At 40.6% G+C, this 19,413-nt stretch overlaps 1 protein-coding gene across 6 annotated transcripts; it reads left to right on the top strand.

Annotated features, from left to right (window-relative positions):
- Positions 1–240: 240 nt before the first annotated feature.
- Positions 241–17,555, top strand: CNBP (CCHC-type zinc finger nucleic acid binding protein). Of its 6 annotated transcripts, none has more exons than XM_066247401.1 (5): positions 241–399; positions 15,215–15,331; positions 15,451–15,543; positions 15,728–15,926; positions 16,469–17,555. In XM_066247401.1, the coding sequence occupies exons 2-5, from the start codon at positions 15,229–15,231 to the stop codon at positions 16,584–16,586; spliced, it is 513 nt and encodes a 170-aa protein (XP_066103498.1). In that variant the 5' UTR covers positions 241–399; positions 15,215–15,228; the 3' UTR covers positions 16,587–17,555. The 6 variants fall into 6 exon arrangements, with proteins under 6 accessions (XP_066103498.1, XP_066103497.1, XP_066103501.1 ...); XM_066247400.1 differs by having other exon boundaries at positions 15,725–15,926; XM_066247404.1 differs by having other exon boundaries at positions 15,215–15,352; positions 15,481–15,543.
- The last annotated feature ends 1,858 nt before the right edge of the window (positions 17,556–19,413 follow it).

Here is a 19,413-nt window from a genome sequence, read left to right as displayed (position 1 = left end):
GTTTCCCTACGGTGGGGCGGGGCATGAAACGAGAAAGGCCCGAGAGTGAGTGGTGCCTGGGAGTCCCGGGAAATAAAGCCCGCGCGCGGGGAACCACTGGAAAGACCCACGGCCCTGAGAAAGCCCGCCCCGCCCCGCGACGCGCAGCGCTTCCCCACGCCACGCTCCGGCTGCCCTGCCTGCGAGAAGCTCTGATTGGACATCCGAGCCCTGCGCGCTGATTGGCCACGTGGGCGAGGCGGAGAAGAGCCGTGCGCAGCGGCGTGTGTGGGGCCGTGTGCAGACCGGCGTGTGGCGCAGGAAGGACCCTCCTGAAAATAAACAGCCGCTACCTTTCGAGCTCCTTACTTCGGCTTGCGTGTCAGTCTCAGCCACTGCGGGCCTGCTCGGACGCCGAAGGTGAGGCCCTGGAGTGCGGTCTGGGGGGAAACCGCGCTGCGGACCCTGGTCCGAGGCGGACGGAGAGGGTAAGGAATGGTGAGGCGGCGATGGCGGCCGCAGTTTCGGCCTTTCCGCTGCTGCGTCAGGAGGGAAACCTGCCACCGCCGTCTCGGGGCCCGTGTTCCGGCTTCTTGCCTTTAATAACCCTCGGGGCCTTCCTTCTGTCCTGGGGACTCGGGCCCCCGCGCTTCGTGGCCTCTTCTGGGGCCAAGGCCGCACCCCAGGCCGTAGCCTCCCAGCTGGTGAGGCCCTGGCTCGTGCGCCCGTAGGCCTGAGGCTCGAACACTTCGAGGGTGTCGGAATGCGGCACGGAGGGTCGTTTGGGCGGGAACTTACTAAAGGGAGGCCGTGTGGTGGGAAAGGGCCCTGGTGCGGGGCGGGGGGGCGCTGGGACTGGGTAATTAATGCGGGCCATGTGCTGGGGTACTGCGTCTGGCGGGCCACGTGCCAGGGGCGCTGATGGGCTTAGAAAAGGATCCTGGAAGAAGTTCTTGTGCTTAGGTTGGTGGGACAGCACCTCTGGAAGGCCTTGAAAACCTTTGGAATTCGTACTCTCCATATTTGATAGCTTCCTGATTCTTGGATTTTTGTAATCTTTCAAGTGCTAAGTTACTTGACTTACCATTGCAGTTCGGAAAGAGGCAGCTAGGGCTCGCTTTTCATGAATCAACACTGTTAAGAGAAGCCTTTTTTTTTTAAAAAAAAATTAAGTTATCAAAAACAACAAAAATAGGAATTTGCCAAACCTCCAAAAGTATGGCATCATTCATCGGATTAATTAAACGAATATTGTCTAATCCTAAAATGAGAATAAATTGCCAATTACCGTAGCTAGCTTCTATCTGGATTTTCCAAACATGAAAACCCATTTTAGAAAGGCATCATTGTCCACATTTGGGTTTGCGTGTTAATTTTGTTAGTAAGAATTTTGCCTGTTGCCACATGTTAGCCACATGGCCTCAGACAAGGCATCTCCTAGGAAGTGACACCTGGTCTTGGGTGGTGGGGGGTAGAAAAGAAATCATTGCTCATTGTGACTTAAGATAGTCTTGTAAAAGTCTGGTGAAGGAAGATAAATTTACATCATCTTGCCCCCAAATTTCAAGTTTTTAAAAATGGGTTTTCCTTTTTTCTGCTGTTGTATGACCCAGTTTTAGAAACAGCCTGAGAATGTTTAATTAATTAAATTAAATTTGTTTCTCTTTTGTTTAAGCACCATACCGTATGAGTCATGATTTGAGGGTTTTAAAAAAGATAAATGAAATGAAGTTTTTATGTCTTAGGCCACCTCTCAAATTGCCCTGGCAAGCAATTACTTTCAAACACTTCTAAAAAATTACTTTGATTATGGCTTTAGTCAAACAACTCCAAAGGTTGACATGCGTAGGTGCATTCTCTTTTTAGCTTTTTGGGCCTGATTTTTGTCTATAGGGACCACTGTGTCTTGGAATATAAAATACTTGGTTTATTGGAGCTGGACAAAGAATTTTTCCCCCCAGATTGCAGCCCTTGGCAAGAGGGTTATTATTTTTTCTTGGAGGGAGAGAAAGACAGAAAGGGAGAGAAGCATCAACTGGTAGTTGTGGCACTTTAGTTAATCATTGATTGCTTCTCTTGTGTGCCTTAACAGGGTGGGGTGAGGCAGGGAGGAGGTGACCTGTTGCTCAAGCCAGCCACCATGTGATCATGTCAGTGATCCAACACTTAGGCTGGTGACCTTGGGAGTTTTGAACCTGAGACCTCGGTGTCCCAGGTCTTTCCACTGGCAACAGTATTTTTAAATAAAGCTAACAGTATATGTTTGTGTACTTATGTATGGATATATGCATGTGTGTCACATTAGAAAACTTGGGTGAGCTTTTCTTAGCCACCAAAGATCCTCATTTCTTTTCATATTGGTAACAAGAGGGGTGCTGTGTTTCTTGTATTTCTTTTTTTTTTTTTGAGGGGTGATATGTTCCAAATAAATATGTAGTCTCTGAAATATTTTGAGCCAAATCAGTGCTTATAAGCCGTAGAGCCAAAATTTTACTTAAGGCATACCGCATCCTATTGCACTTTATTGCAGCAGATGTTGGCTTTATACAAATTGAAAGCAAGACCCTCCCTCCACCAGCGAAATGATTGAAACTTAAAAAAAAAACAAAAACTGATTTGTGAGAGAGAGTGGTTGTTCCACTCATCCGTTTATTCATTGGTCAATTCCTGTATATGTATCTTAACTGGGGATTGAACCCGCAATGTTGGCATATTAGGACCACGCTCTAACCAACTGAGCTACCCAGCCAGGGTCTTAAAACTCTTCACTATGGTGGTCTGGAACCAAACCCACAATATCTGAGGTGTCCTTGTAATTGGAAAGATTGTCTGTTGGCTAAATACTTGCCCACAAGAGAGATTTTTTTCCCACCTGCAGGAATGAGAGTTAAAAAAAATCTTTCCTCTTCCTGGCCTTTGACAGTAAGTGGAGAGCCAGGAGACTGATGCCAAGGCATCCTGGACTGCTGTGTGGAGAACACTTTCCGTACTGCCTCGCTAGTAGAACTCTTACTCTGGCAGTGTCAGATGCTGTTGCAGTAAGGGCATTATTGTGTTGAGAGAGTCCAGTAAACTGCAGAGTTTTCATGCTGAATGTAAAAAGCGTTTGGAATAATAAAATGAGAGCTTTTGACTACCAAAACTGAAGTTGTCAGTGGATTCTAGTAATTAGGCATATGAGAATGTAGTACAGTGATTACCTGGAGTGGCTCCATAATTACAAATTGAGGGTATTAACTAGTTGAAATCGGGTTTCCAGTCTTTGGGGCTGTGGTGGCACTCACTGATTTTGGAGAGAGAGAAAAACATTGATTTGTTGTTCCACATACTTAGAGATTCATTGGTTGATTTTTTTTTTTTAAGATTTTATTCTTTGATTTTACAGAGAGTGGGGGCAGCGAGAAGTATCAACTCATAGTTGCTTCACTTGTTTGTTGCTGGTTGCTTGTCCTATGTGCCTTGGCTGGGCAAGCTCAGGGTTTATAGCTGGTTACCACAGAGTTTCAGGTTGATGCGCTATCCACTGCACCGCCACAGGCCAGGCACAGTGAATAAACAAGAATTGATTGATTCTTGTTTATGCCCAGACTGGGGATTGAATCTGCAACCTTGTATTGAGATGTTACCAAGTGAGCACCCAATCAGGGCCTGTGGTGGCACTTTTTTTTTTTTTTTTTAAGATTTTATCTTGATTTTTACAGAGGGGGGCTGTGTGTAGAGTGAGAAGTATCAACTCCTAGATGCTTCACTTTAATTGTTCATTGTTTGCTTATATGTGCCTTGACCAGGCAAATCCAGGGTTTCAAACTGGCACCCTCAGCATTCCAGGTTGATGCTTTATCCACTGCATGTGGTGGCACTCTTAAATTCTGCCTTGAAGAAGGTTAAGAGGAAAAGCTGTCTTGAAGTTTTTTTGTGTGTGTGTATGTGACAGAGAGAGAGGGACAGACAGGAAGAGAGAGAGATGAGAAGCATCAGTTCTTTGTTGTGGCTCCTTAGTTGCTTATTGATTGCATTCTCATATGTGCCTTGATCTGGGGGCTACAGTGGAGCTAGTGACCCCTTGCTCAAGCTGGCAACCTTGGACTCAAGCTGGTGAGCCTTGCTCAAACCAGATGAGCCTGCACTCAAGCCGGCGACCTTGGGGTTTCGAACCTGGCTCCTCTGCGTCCCAGTCTGACCCTCTATCCATTGCATCACCTGGTCAGGCTAAAGATTTTTATTCATTTGAGAGAGAGAGAGAGAGAGAGAGAGAACACGAGGGGAGGAGCAGGAAGCATCAACTCCCATATGTGCCTTTATCAGGCAAGCCCAGGGTTTTGAACCGATGACCTCAGTACTCCAGGTCGATGCTTTATCCACTGTGCCACCACAAGTCAGGCTTAAAATATATTTTTTAAGTATAGAAATATAGGACAGATAAGTTTATGCATTAAAAGTTCAAATTAACATGTGCTTTATATAATTGTTTGCTCTATAATAGTAATATCTTGTATAATATTTTTGAAGTAGGGAGTGAGTTGGTGTGAACTTTTTGTGTGTGTGTGTGATAGAGACGGACAGAGGGATAGACAGGAAGGGAGAGAAATGAGAAGTATCAATTCTTTGTTGTGGCACCTTATTTGTTCATTGATTGCTTTCTCATAAGTGCCTTGACTAGGGAGCTCCAGCAGAGCGAGTGACCCCTTGCTCAAGCCAGTGACCAAAGGGTCATGTTCATGCTCAAGCTAGTGACCTCAGAATTTCGAAACTGAGTCCTCTGCGTCCGGTCTAATGCCCTCCACTGTGCCACTGCCTGGTCAGGCTGGTGTGTGCTCTTTTGAAAATAGTGTTTTCATGTACTTATCACATAATCCTAACAAAAGCCTATGCAGAGGACTGTTCAAATCCTGACTTTAGAACTTTCTATATCAATGGTCCCCAACCGCCGGGCCACGGACCGATACCGGTCTGTGGGCCATTTGGTACCGGTCCGCAAAGAAAGAATAAATAACTTACATTATTTCCGTTTTATTTATATTTAAGTCTGAACGATGTTTTATTTTTAAAAAATGACCAGATTACCTCTGTTACATCCGTCTAAGGCTCACTCCTGATGCTTGTCTCGGTCATGTGATAGATACATTTATCCTTCCCTCCTTAAAGGCCGGTCTGTGAAAATATTTTCTGACACTAAACCAGTCCGTGGCCCAAAAAAGGTTGGGAACCACTGTTCTATATGACTTTGAGTAAGTCACATGGTCTCAAATCTCCAGTTTATCAGTAAAATGAAAGCAAGAATACATAACTTGCAGGGTTATAAGGGTTATAGATAATATGTTTACTAATAGTAGATATTTAGCTATTAATTAAAACCTTTCAGGGATAACCAGGAGAGGTAGAAATGTGTGAATAACCAACATCATGCAGTAAATACAGGAACCAGGATAAGAACATAGAATTTCTCCTAGTATTGTATTTTGTTCTCCATTATTGTGACCAGAATGCAGCTAACACACAATGTAACTTCCTTCCAGTCTGTCTGTAGTTTGTTTTTGCTAACAGTCTGAAGTGTTTCATTACCCTATTGGAACACTAAACTGATTTATTAAAGCATAAAAATGAGTGAGTGTTTTCATGGGGCAAAGGCTCCACTATGGTCTAAATGTAGTTAGGTCAACAATGTGGATGAGTCAGGGTCAACCCTAAGCTTGGTGAAAATAACTGGACATAGAGCAAATGTGATTATATAGAGCTGTGTTAGGAAAAAGCATATTAAAAATAAAGCTAGGAAGGTCCCCGTTATACTTTATGTTGCCCCACACTTTCCTTTTATTATTTTAAATGTATTTATATTTGTGGAATGAGTTATGGTTGTTTATTCATTGGAACTCCCATCTTGGCCATGTACTGTTAAGATTTAACTACTTTACTGGCTTTGTTCTTAGTATCAAAAAATATGGTTCGATTACTGACCTTAGTGAAGACAAATTAGTATATATTCATTTGTGTTTTGGTACCAATTCCAGGATTTAAACCTTAAAGCCTAGGTGAGTGCAAAATCTGTAAAGTAGACCTCATAGTTTACAATATATGACCCCTCACAGTGAATCTTGGATATTTACAAACGTTATCTTGACTGCCTTTACTACTGCTGCTTGGTTGCCCTGTACTCTTTAACATATCTTTAGGTGTGGTTTGTGTGGTAAAATTTGACATACAACAATTGAAATGAAAAAGGTGACCTGATTTCTACTGAAAGAGCGTTGACTTGGGATGCTGAAGACCCAGGTTTGAAACCCCGAGGTCACTGGCTTGAGCACAGGATCACCAGATTGAGCGTCAAATCTTAGACGTGACCCCAAGGTTGCTGGCTTGAACCCCAAGGTAACTGGCTTGAGCAAGCGTCATTGCTTCAGCTGGAGCCCTTGGTTCAAGGCACAAATGAGAAAGCAGTCAATGAACAACTAAAGTGTTGCAACTGTGAGTTAATGCCTCTCATCTTTCTCCCTTTCTGTATCTCTGCCTTCCTCTCCATCTCTTGCCAAAAAAAATTCAGCCATTTTTCTTCTCTTTTTCATTCCATTAATGAAGTAGACTTTATGTGATGGGGAGGTTGAGTTATATAAGCAGAGTTGGCCCACTCTGGGCTTGCTATGTAGTCATTAGACTGAGTTCTATATATGATACTTTTAAGCAGTCTAATGTAATTGGGAGAAGAGTGGAAAAGAAACTATAAGCAGAGGACATCAGCCCTTGCAGGGGTTTTTTTTGTTGTTGTTTTTTAATTTTAGAGCGAAAGGGGGAGAGAGAGAAACATCAATTTGTTGTTTCACTTTATGTATTCATTGGTTGAATCTTGTATGTGCCCTGACCAGGGATTGAACCTGTAACCTTGGTTATTGGGCCAGCGCTCTAACCAATTTAGCTACCTAGCCAGGGCAAATAACACAGCAGATTATTAAGCTGGGTCAAATGATTAACTCTGAGTTACCTATGATCCCAAAATCTTATTACTGTATGAGGGTACATTGGTGTAGAACTGTAGATAGTGCATGCAATGTGTTGGGTTTTTTTCCAGCAAAAGGAAAAAAATATTTATACATGCTTTCCTACTGCCTAGCAACAGGGAACTATAGTACTTTGTCTTTTAAGTTAGTATGTATTTGTGTTTTGTGGCATTTCATAAAATATTACTGAGGTCTAGTTGGTTGTGAATTCTTGGAGTAGGAGGAAGAACTTGGGTAGCCAGTTAAGGGTCCTGGCTAAACTGCTGACATTTTTAGTTACCTGGGGTGAAAAGTTCTATTAATAGGGTTTTTTATTAGATCATCTGAAATATTCTTGAGTTTAGAGTTATTGTGGTTGATCCTTAATGAGTATCTAATTGAAAATATTGTTTTAAACCAGCAATTTTTCAAGTGGTGTGCCATAAGAATTCTTTTTAAAACATGCAATACCTGATAATTTAGACAAAAGTACTGACTGACCTTTTTTCCCTTCAATTGCCAGATTTAAAAAAAATGACAACCAACATAACAATAGCTGTCCAGTGGAAATGAGTCAATTATACCTGTTTTGTGAAATCTGCAAAAAAAATTTTTTTTGGTGTGTCACAGAGATTTGGCAATTAGTTTATTTGTGCCATGAGATTTAAAAGGTTGAAAATCACTGCTTTAAACTAATGGTGCAGTGATTCTTTTGATAACAAGAATTCAGGTATTTTATTGTCAGTACTTGATTAGATTAGATTGGGTCTGTACAGGAAACACAATTTTTCCATTTAGCAAATGACTGTTAGACCTCCCCTCCCCCCAAAGCAATTAAAATACAGAATTTATATAATTACTGAAAGGATAATCATGGGGTGTTATGATGATTCAAAGATGAATTGCTTGGTCTGTGACCTCAAGGAATGTGATAAAAGGCAAATAGAGTAGTACCATCAGACTGATACCAACAAAGTGTCCTGGGTCTTCAGAGAAGGAGCATTCCAGACTAGTAGATGTCAGATTCTTTTATAGAGTTGGCATTTGAGTTAGCTCTTGAAGGTTGGAAAAGGTTGTGTGACAGGTGGAGGGGGCAGAGACAGGACAGTGCAGCAAAATTCTAGCCAAGAGCAGCCATAGGCGTTGAGAATCATGAAGCCTTAAGTCTCAGCTCTGTTTTATCTCACTGCCTCTTGTTTTCCTGAGGTATAGAATGAAATTCTCTAAAGACCTTTTGGCTAAATATATCTGTGGATGACTATTAGAATGGGAACCTCTCTCCTAGGATGAGAGCATGCCTCTAAAACAGTGGGAATCAGTTGGTTTAATGTTTGTAAAGAGACAAATCTATCACTAGGGACTCAGTAAAAATGTAGACCAGTCGATTGACTGTGATTGGGGCAAAGGGGGAGAAGCAAATAATGTACACACTACCTGAGCCCACTGGGATGTGCTGTACTGATGATGGGTCTTTGAAATATTAATGAAATTGATGTTTCCTTTATTTTATTTATTTTTTGTGACAGCAGGAGAGACAGATAGGGACAGACAGGCAGGAAGGGAGAGAGGTGAGAAGCATCAATTCTCCCTTGTGGCTCCTTGGTCTCCTTAATTGTTCATTGATTGCTTTCTCATATGTGCCTTGACCAGGGGACTAACTACAGCAGAGTGAGTGACCCCACCCTCAAGCCAGGGACCTCAGGGTTTGAACCTGGGTCCTCTGTGTCCCAGTCCAATGTTCTGTCCACTGGGCCACCGCCTGGTCAGGTTCCTTTAAGATTTAGTCGGGTTTTAAAAATCTAAATGTACTCCAGTAAACAAATTTATGTGAGATTAAAATTTTTTGATACCAAAACAAACATCTAAAAGTAGTTTCAATGTATAAAGTTCTGCCTTTGCTGCTGAACTATATGTCTGTTTTGCAGAATAGTTTAATTGCAATCTAAGTGGAGAAATAAATACTGCTTTTCCTAAATTTGTAGTTCATACAGAAATCACATGTTAACCAACTTTCAGTTAGGAATTAAGATAAGAGAAAGTAGTTTTTATGCTTTAATCTGTTTTTGGGGGTTTTTTTGTTTGTTTGTTTTTTGGGTTTTTTGTGTGTGTTTTTTGTTGTTGTTGTTGTCTTTTTATTTATTTTTTTGTATTTTTCCGAAGCTGGAAACGGGGAGGCAGTCAGACAGACTCCCGCATGCGCCCGACCGGGATCCACCTGGCATACCCACCAGGGGGCGATGCTCTGCTGCAACCAGAGCCATTCTAGTGCCTGAGGCAGAGGCCATGGAGCCATCCTCAGCGTTCGGGCCAACTTTGGTCCAATGGAGCCTTGGCTGCGGGAGGGGAAGAGAGAGACAGAGAGGAAGGAGAGGGGGAAGGGTGGAGAAGCAGATGGGCACTTCTCCTGTGTGCTCTGGCCGAGAATCGAACCTGGGACTCCCGCACACCAGGCCAACGCTCCACCACTGAGCCAACCGGCCAGGGCCTATGCTTAATCTGAAGGTGTTATTTTAGCTGATTATCTTCCTTTGAAAATACTACTTTTCCTGTCATTTCTTTTTCTCTTCACTTTTGGTTTGGGTTCCATGAATGGAGAAAAGAAAGTTTATGGCCTTATGGCCCAGCTATTGCACTTCTAGGAATATAGCCTAAGAACCCCAAAACACTTTCAAAAGAAGATATGCACCCCCATGTTCATCACAGCATGTTTACAATAGCCAAGATCTAAAAGCATCCCAAGTGTTCATCAGTGGACGAGTGGATTAAAAAGCTGTGGTACATTTATACAATGGAATACTCTGCAGCCATGAGAAAGAATGAAATATTACCTTTTGCAACGGCATGGTTGGACCTGGAGATTATTATGCTAACTGAAGTAAGCTCGGCAGAGAGACAAATGTATGATCTCACTTATATGTGGAATCTAATGAACACAATAAACTGAGAAACAAAACAGTAACAGAGGCAGGGTCACAGGAAACAGGTGGATAGCTGTCAGAGGGAAGGCGGAAAAGGGGATGGGGTTAAAAATAACGAAGGGGGCCTGACCAGGCTATGGCACAGTGGATAGAGCGTCAGACTGGGATGCGGAAGACCCAGGTTCGAGACCCCAAGGTCGCCAGCTTGAGTGTGGGCTCATCTGGTTTGAGCAAAAATTCACCAGCTTGGACCCAAGGTCGCTGGCTCAAGCAAGGGGTTACTCGGTCTGCTGAAGGCCCACGGTCAAGGCACATATGAGAAAGCAATCCATGAACAACTAAGGTGTCGCAGTGCGCAACGAAAAACTAATGATTGATGCTTCTCATCTCTCCGTTCCTGTCTGTCCGTCCCTCACTCTGAATCTCTTTCTGTCTCTGTAAAAAAAAATATATATATATATATATGTCATATATAAAAATATATTAAAAAATGGTGAAGGGATTGCTCACATATATACATAACACATACATACATATAGACAATAGGGTAGCAATTCTCAGAGGGAAATGGGGGGATGGAAGTAGGGGGTTAAAGTGGGTGAAATGGGAATGGAAAAAGACTTTGCATGGGGTATGGGGGGCATGATGCAGGGTGTAGAGCAGGCGTGGCCAATAGTTTTGCCCCTGGGCCAGATTAGAAAGAAAATTTTTTCATGGGCTGGACGAAATATAAAATTTAAAAATGTTTAATACAAAAATGATTTGTTTAAGTAAACAATTTTATTATGTAATTTGTTTATGAATAAATGTGAGTGAAAAAAATTTAATATACAATATTATTTTAATAAAAATACAATTATATACTGTATAAATATCCAAACTATCACAATCAATTGAAACAATATTTAATTAATGGAATGAACTTGAAGGGGTTATATCGCAAATAAAACAATTATTTCGTTTTACAAACAGCCTGAACACATTTTCAGTTATCAACTGCAGCTATTGTCTATGCTACAAGTCCACTTGATTCAGCACACTTGACCACAAAAATAACGATTTGACAATGGTGTGCACTGGCAAACTCTGCCTAGGAGAATGTGGGTTTCACATCACCACTAAACGTCAAACAGTTCATATTGAGTACAGACGAGTACAAAAGTTGTAAATCTTTATAATGGAATTTTTTAAAAAAATAAGTATCGTGAATCCATTCGACCAATTATTGGAAGTTAACCCTAGATTAGTCATATGTGGAATTCTTTTCCACATATCACTATCTTCTTAAATACCTCGATTTCCAGTAATCAAAGATGCTTTGCTTCTGAGTAGCTGAGATTTTAAAGTAGCGAAGAATATAAAAAATTTAATCGTGAGCCACATAAACTCATTACGCGGGCTGGATTCGGCCCGTGGGCTGTATGTTATCCATGCCTGGTGTAGAGGTTGTTATATTGGGTGGGACACTTGAAACCATGTCAGTACAAGAAACAATTTGTAAAAATCTTTATAATAAATATTTAACAGTTAATCCGTGATTGTAGAATTACGAATATTTGTCATTAATTATGCATTTTTCATGTTTTTAAAATAAGGCTTTTCTCTTATGATAAAAAAAAGATTTCTTTAAAAAATAACATAAAAGTGTGTTTTGTGCCTGACCTGCAGTGGTGTTGTGGATCGAGTGTCAACCTAGAATGCTGAAGTGGTTGGTTTAAAGCACATAGAAGAAACAACTGCTATGAGTTGATGCTTCCTACTTCTGCCCCTCCAATCTATCTCCTCTCTAAAATCAATAAATAAAATCTTAAAAATAAAGTGAATTGTGGGGGGAACAGTTCATGAAAAATCTTTACATAGCTTAATCCTTGAGTAGCTGAATTTTTTAAACTAGTATTTCTATGATAAAAGTAAACCTAAATTTTAACTGCTTTATTCCATTAATAATGATTTGATGATCCATTATAACATTTTTTGTATATAACTATTAGATAATAAAAAAGAATTTCTTTTTTTTTTAATGTTTTTTTTTATTTTTATTTATTTACAGGGACAGAGAGAGAGAGAGAGTCAGAGAGAGGGATAGATAGGGACAGACAGACAGGAATGGAGAGAGATGAGAAGGATCTATCATCAGTTTTTCGTTGCAACACCTTAGTTTGTTCATTGATTGCTTTCTCATATGTGCCTTGACCGCGGGCCTTCAGCAGACTGAGTAACCCCTTGCTTGAGCCAGCAACCTTGGGTCCAAGCTGGTGAGCATTTTTTATTTGCTCAAGCCAGATGAGCCTGCGCTCAAGCTGGCGACCTCGGGGTCTCGAACCTGGGTCCTCGGCATCCCAGTCCAACGCTCTATCCACTGCACCACCGCCTGGTCAGGCTTTTTTTTTTTTTTTAAGAAGCTGGAAACGAGGAGAGACAGACAGACTCCCGCATGCACCCGACTGGGATCCACCCGGCACGCCCACCAGGGGCGATGCTCTGCCCACCAGGGGGCGATGCTCTGCCCCTCCGGGGCGTCGCTCTGTTGCGACCAGAGCCACTCTAGCGCCTAGGGCAGAGGCCAAGGAGCCATCCCCAGCGCCCAGGCCATCTTTGCTCCCATGGAGCCTTGGCTGCGGGAGGGGAAGAGAGAGAGAGGAAGGAGGGGGTGGAGAAGCAAATGGGCGCTTCTCCTATGTGCCCTGGCCAGGAATCGAACCCAGGTCCCCACACGCCACGCCGACGCTCTACCGCTGAGCCAACTGGCCAGGGCCAAAAAAGAATTTCTTTTAAAGCAACAATCAAAAGGGAAGATTGCCCCAACTATCATTTCTTTAGCTTTAAAAATGCATATTGAATATTGTCATACTTTCTAAAAGATAGTATCTTGTTTAAATATTAAATTTTTAAATACTCAGGACTTTTAAATGATCTGGATTACATTGAATAAAGAAGTAATTGTTTCTGTGCAAATAATTCACTGAGAGCAATAGTTAAATGTGCTGAAATTGGCCTGATTGTAAACTGGAGAAAGCCAAATGAAGAAAATGGGGATGAGTAAAGGATGAAGGGCCATAATTAGCTTTTTTTCCTGTGATGATTTTATGTGCCATTCTTTTTTCATTGTTCTCGCTCAGGCGGAAACAAGCACTGCACATGATATAGAATAATACCAGTATAAGAAGGCAAACGTAATTTCAGATTTTGCAAATACATTTTTAATCTCAACTTCCTGGAAATGTATATTATTTATCTGAAACCACTAACTACAAGTATCCCATACAGGTGTTTCCCCATTTGTGTGTGTGTGTGTCTGTGTCTGTGTGTGTGTGTGTGTCTGTGTGTGTGTGTGTGTGTGTGTCTGTGTTCTGGTGATTGTTTATATGACAAGTGACAAGTTGTTAGAAAGATTCCTCTGAAAATTCATCCTGAATCTGATTTCAGAGAGTTAGGATAAGTAGATACTGATTTTTTGTTGTTGTTTGACAATGGAAACTTTTGAAACTCAACTTTAGCTTAATTTTTTTTTAGCTTAATATTTGATCACTAGATTTCTCTACTACTTGATCAACCATTTAGGCACTGTGTACACTTATTTGGTGCTGTGGTTGGTTTGAGTGATTCCAATATCCAGTCATTTTTTTTTCCTTTGTATTTTCTGAAGGTGGAAACGGGGAGGCAGTCAGACTCCCGCATGTGCCCGACTGGGATCCACCTGGCATGCCCACCAGGGGGCGATGCTCTGCTGCAATCAGAGCCATTCTAGCGCCTGAGGTGAAGGCCATGGAGCCATCCTCAGCGCCCAGGCCAACTTTGCTCCAATGGAGCCTTGGCTGCGGGAGGGGAGGAGAGACAGAGAGGAAGGAGAGGGGGAAGGGTGGAGAAGCAGATGGGCCCTTCTCCTGTGTGCCCTGGCCGGGAATTGAACCCGGGACTCCTGCACGCCAGGCCAACGCTCTACCACTGAGCTAACCGGCCAGGGCCAATATCCAGTCATTTTAATTGAAACAGTATGTGTTACTAGATCACGATGCTTGTGCTTGGCTTAGGGTACCGGCATTTAAATTTTTTGTGTGTACCATTGACACTGTAAATAAAGGTAAAAATGTTTAGATACGAAGTTTGGCCATGTAAAGGCTACATTATTTTTAGCTAGTTCCATTTTTAAAAGTCACTTTACTAAGAGTTTGTCCTGCAGCATTCCATTTACATTCCATTCCAGGAATAGTGTGTTTATTTTTAGATTGTTATATAAAAAGTATAATGTCCACTTGCACTGGTAGGAGTTTTGCTTTCATTTGGAAACAATGCCCAGGGAAGGAGTCTTATTATGAAATTTCAAGTTGACTAGATATAAATGTAAAATTACAGAAATATTTGAAAAAAATATATATATATATCGTCCCAGTGCTTTAGGTAGAATTAGCATGTTGGCAGACCTCTTTGGGTTTTTTTCTTATATTTTTAACATACTGTTACCTCTAGAGATAAAATTGATATTCTACATTTTTATTAGCATATATGCTCTGAAGACTCAATCAGCAAGCAAGAGCTACAGTATAATTAGGCACTGTTGTTAGGTGCTAAGGTTACAGAGAGAAATTAATTTTCTTCACCTACCCCTGACAGAATCTAGACTGCAAATTTATTGGTTTGAGTTATTCCAGTTTACTGGCTTATGACCATGAAAATGTGTCTATTAAGGTGGACTTAGAATAAGACATTACTGATTATGTTTAATAATGGGTGTTCATTGATATTGACCCTGAAAATTTCATCCACCCCATCAATAACTGAACTAACTGACTTGTGTATTGATCTACATATACATAATCTTAATTTTTTTAACAATCAAAAATTGTATGGCCTGACCAGGCAGTAGCACAGTGAATAGAGCATCGGCCTAGGATGCTGAGGATCCAGGTTCAAAACCCCAAGGTTGCTGACTTGAGTGTGGGTTTATAGGCGTTACCCCATGGTCAGTAGCTCAGCTGGAGCCTCCTGGCAAGGCACTTATGAGAAAGCAATCTATGAACAACTAAGGTGCTGCAACTGAGTTGATGCTTCTCATTTCTCTCCCTGCCTGCCTGTCTGTCTGTCCCTGTTTGTCCTTCTGTCTCTCTCTCACATTTTAAAAAAATTATATGAAAATATATAGTGGATGTTTTAAAATTTGTTTTTCACTTTTAATATATTTCATATTAGGTGTATAATGCCTAATAAGCATATCATCGTGTGATTATTTTTCTAACCAATACATTTGCTGGCTTTTCCCCCCCAGAATAATTAACCAAAAACATTTAAAGGGGAATAAAAGCTAAAAGTAATTTCAAGTGGTTAAATGTTGTCATTTTTAATATTTCAAAGATCTAACTGCAGCCATGAGCAGCAATGAGTGCTTCAAGTGTGGACGATCTGGCCACTGGGCTCGGGAATGCCCTACTGGTGGAGGCCGTGGTCGTGGAATGAGAAGCCGTGGCAGAGGTGGTTTTACCTCGGATAGAGGTATTTTTGTCGAATAAAAAATTTTGAAGTACTTAAATAATCATTAGTATCAAGACTCATCTAATTAGCTAAATTCTCTTTGTTTCTGCCAAAAATAGGTTTCCAGTTTGTTTCCTCGTCTCTTCCAGACATCTGTTACCGCTGTGGTGAGTCTGGTCATCTTGCCAAGGATTGTGATCTTCAGGAGGATGGTAAGTATTTAACACTTCTGATCTCCTTCTAGAAGTTGGTGAACAACTTCTAGAGAGGTGAGCTTGCACATAGCATTGAAAATATTTTCCACCCTTGAAGTTTCCTTTGGTAAGGTTTAAAACAGCAACATTTTGTAGTAAAGATTTTATAGTCTTGGTCTGCTTCTTTTTCTTATTGTTGAAGCCTGCTATAATTGCGGTAGAGGTGGCCACATTGCCAAGGATTGCAAGGAGCCCAAGAGAGAGCGAGAGCAATGCTGCTACAACTGTGGCAAACCAGGCCATCTGGCTCGTGACTGTGACCATGCAGATGAGCAGAAGTGCTATTCTTGTGGAGAATTTGGACATATTCAAAAAGACTGCACCAAAGTGAAATGCTATAGGTAAGTTGTTAGAATATTGCTGCGGGAATGCTCGTTGAAGAGATTGTTTAAAAGATGAATTAGCTATAAATGAAAGTACTGTGTGGCTCAGTACCTTCAAGTGAAAGTTGGCTATGCCCAGAGAAGATGGATTTTTGGCATACGTACCCAGCTTATCTGTACATTAGTCAATATTCTGCTCTCATAACTTATGGCAACTGGACAGCTTATACAACTTTGGGATGTTTTAAAAATAGGAATGTTATAAAAAAATGTTGGAAGTTTTGATATATAAATATCTGAACTGAACTCTTAGTGATTACCTTGCATAAAGATATAACAACTTGGCCTGTATTTTGGTTTTGATGTTGCTTTATACATTTTGATGACATTTTTAATTTTGTGGCTTTGCTGCACTTTTAGGTTAAGGATTAATAAGACTTTCTTGAAAACAAAAATATGTTGATTAACTTGTCATTGCATTTTGTTCTTCAATGACTGTTATAGTAAGTACAGTTATACTTTCTGAACACTGTTGTGAAAACTTTCGATTTTTTTTTTAGGTGTGGTGAAACTGGTCACGTAGCCATCAACTGCAGCAAGACAAGTGAAGTCAACTGTTACCGCTGTGGCGAATCAGGGCACCTTGCACGGGAATGCACTATTGAGGCCACAGCTTAATTATTTTTCTTTGTCGCCCCTCCTTTTTCTGATTGATGGTTGTATTATTTTCTCTGAATCCTCTTCACTGGCCCAAGGTTGGCAGATAGAGGCTATTCCCAGGCCAGTGAGCTTTACTTGCCATGTAAAAGGAGGAAAGGGGTGGGAAAAAATTGACTTTCTGCATTTAACTACAAAAAAAAGTTTATGTTTAGTTTGGTAGAGGTGTTATGTATAATGCTTTGTTAAAGAACCCCCTTTCTGTGCCACTGGTAAATAGGGATTGATAAATGGGAAGAGTTGAATCAGACTGGTAAGCCCGTTCGGGGTTTCTTGGAATTTGTTCCCATGTAGGAAGTAAAAACCAATTCTGGAAGTGTCTGTGAGCTTCCATAAATAACTAATTTTAGCATAATGATGGCCTTGGATTGTCTGACCTCAGTAGCTATTAAATAACATCAAGTAACATCTGTATCAGGCCCTACATAGAACATACAGTTAAGAGGGAGTAAACAAAATAAAAAAACAAATATGTGTGTTAATATCTGTGTGAGGAAAATTGGGATATAAGCCTAAACAGGAGAAACTTAACAGCATTTATACTGGACTGCAGATGGTGATGGCAAAGGTTTAGAACACATTTTTTTTTGCAAAGACTAAATATAAAACCCAGAGTAAACATCTATGCTCAGAGTAAGCATAATTTGGAGCTATTCAGGAATTGCAGAGAAATGCATTTTCACAGAAATCAAGATGTTATTTTTATATACTATATCACTTAGACAACTGTGTTTCATTTGATGTAATCAGTTTTTAAAAGTCAGATGGAAAAAGCAACTGAAGTCCTAGAAAATAGAAATGTAATTTTAAACTATCCAATAAAGCTGGAGGAGGAAGGGGAGTTTGGCTAGTTTTTTTGTTGCTTCAAATTTTCATTGATGTATATAGTGCAAAATGCCATATTAAAGAGGGGAATGTGGAGTGCTGAAAGCTGACAGTTTGGACTTTTCTTTTTGTATTAACTCAGTCTTGTCCTTGGTAGTGAAAAATATCTATTATAAGGAAGCTTAGGCCTAGCTACATAGGTGTCGTTTTGCAGGAATATAGAAGATTTGTTTCTTTCTATTCCATTGTAACAGTGCCCTTTAGGTTCTGTGTTTATGCTGAATAGTTTTAATACTATTGCTAGGTTTAGGAGAGGGAGAGAGAGGGAGGAAAGAGATGAGAAGCATCAACTCATAGTTGCTTCACTTTAGTAGTTTATTAATTGCTTCTCATATGTGCCTTGACATTTGGGGGCGAGGAGGTGAAGCTGAGCCACTGACCCCTTGCTCCGACCAGCGATCTTGGGATCATGTACATGATTCTGCACTTGAGCTGGTGAGCTCAGGGTTTAGATGCTCGATCCACTGCACCACCACTGGTCAGGCAAGTTTAATGAACTCACTTTATAGATGAGTTACTTGAAGTTTAATTTGCTTTGAAGGAGGTACAGATACCTATAGCTTAGAATCTGAAGTATCCTTTTCACAGTAACCTTTTGTTTTAAGACCCTTTGATACACATAATTAAGGATTTATTCATAGCTACAACATGTTCTTTGATAAGAGCATTTATTTGTATTGACCAGTTACTGAGCAAGTGAGCAATGTATCTTTCAGGGAAATCAAGCTAATTACTAGGAACCAGTGGGTAAGAAACCTAATTCTGAACTTGAATTGAATTGTTCCAAGACATATGGACTAAGAAGAAACCATTCCCCTGTGTTTCTCTAATCTCTGCTGAAATTCCCATCCTATAAGCTAAATAAAAGGATTTCTCTTGTAATATGGGTTCAGGGGATGGATGAAGGCAAGATAAGTAGTAAATACAATGAATTTTGCACTAAGGCAATGTTTTCAACTGCCAGTCCATAGACAGGTCTGCCAGAAACTATACTGGTCCGTGAAAAAGTTAACAAACCTAATGTATGAGGACTGTAGACCCAGTGATCTTGTCAAATTTGCTTATGCTCAGGGTGATTTCTGCCTTAGTGGTCCCTGAATTCTATCTTTACTGGTCCTCAAGTGTGGAGAAGTTGAAAACCACTGGTCTACTTCATCCTTATCTTTTATCCCTGTCAAGTTATGCTGCCTTTTTGCTTACTTGTATAGTTTCTCCTTAACCTCCTGAAGTTTCATGACTGATTTAGATGAGTAAATCAGTACGTCCTGCCTAACCAGTTTTTCTAAACCATGTCCAATTAGGCTTTATAAATTGCATTTTGTTGAGTTTCTTAATCTCCCCAACAGTTGCCCACTTGATATTTTTGAAGAAAAGTTTTTTTGAATGTCCTATATTTCAGTCCATGAAAGAGTTAACCACCCTGATGTATGAAGATTATAGTCAATAATTATTATTGTATGTATAATCTTCATATAACATGAGACTGGTGTTGGTGTGCAGACCAGTGGCTGAAAAACTGGTGTAGTGCACTTCTGTTGTTTTGAAGTTCCTTATTAATATTGAATATCGCTAAAACACACACACAAACAAGGCAAAGTTGGATTTCTTAATAGGAAGTCACATTTTTGCTGAAGTCAGGCAGGGAGATTCCAAACTGAACATTATATATATAGTGCTTTGAAAGAGTTGCCTGGGAAGATCATAGCTATTGCAGTTGTTTTGATTTTTTTAGAATATGTTAAATTATTCATGGCACATGTCCTTAGCATGTAGCAAGCAATTCTAGGGTCAGGAGACCAGACACTTGGTTTTCTAATTAGAGCAGAGCATCAGATTTTTTCTCTAGGAAGTGAGCAGAAAGCTTATTCAATACCAATATTCTAATTGAGTAGTACATGTAATC

Source organism: Saccopteryx bilineata, chromosome 11 (assembly GCF_036850765.1).
Source record: "Saccopteryx bilineata isolate mSacBil1 chromosome 11, mSacBil1_pri_phased_curated, whole genome shotgun sequence".
Classification (NCBI taxonomy): domain Eukaryota; kingdom Metazoa; phylum Chordata; class Mammalia; order Chiroptera; family Emballonuridae; genus Saccopteryx; species Saccopteryx bilineata.
This window is presented reverse-complemented; position numbering and strand designations above follow the sequence as displayed.

Excerpts from the sequence above, each read along its gene's own strand:
- CNBP (XM_066247398.1), top strand. The coding sequence starts at position 15,229 with ATGAGCAGCAATGAGTGCTTCAAGTGTGGACGATCTGGCCACTGGGCT. Across the intron at positions 15,353-15,450 it reads TGGTTTTACCTCGGATAGAG|GTTTCCAGTTTGTTTCCTCG; the intron begins GTATTTTTGTCG and ends TGCCAAAAATAG. Across the intron at positions 15,544-15,724 it reads TTGTGATCTTCAGGAGGATG|AAGCCTGCTATAATTGCGGT; the intron begins GTAAGTATTTAA and ends TTCTTATTGTTG.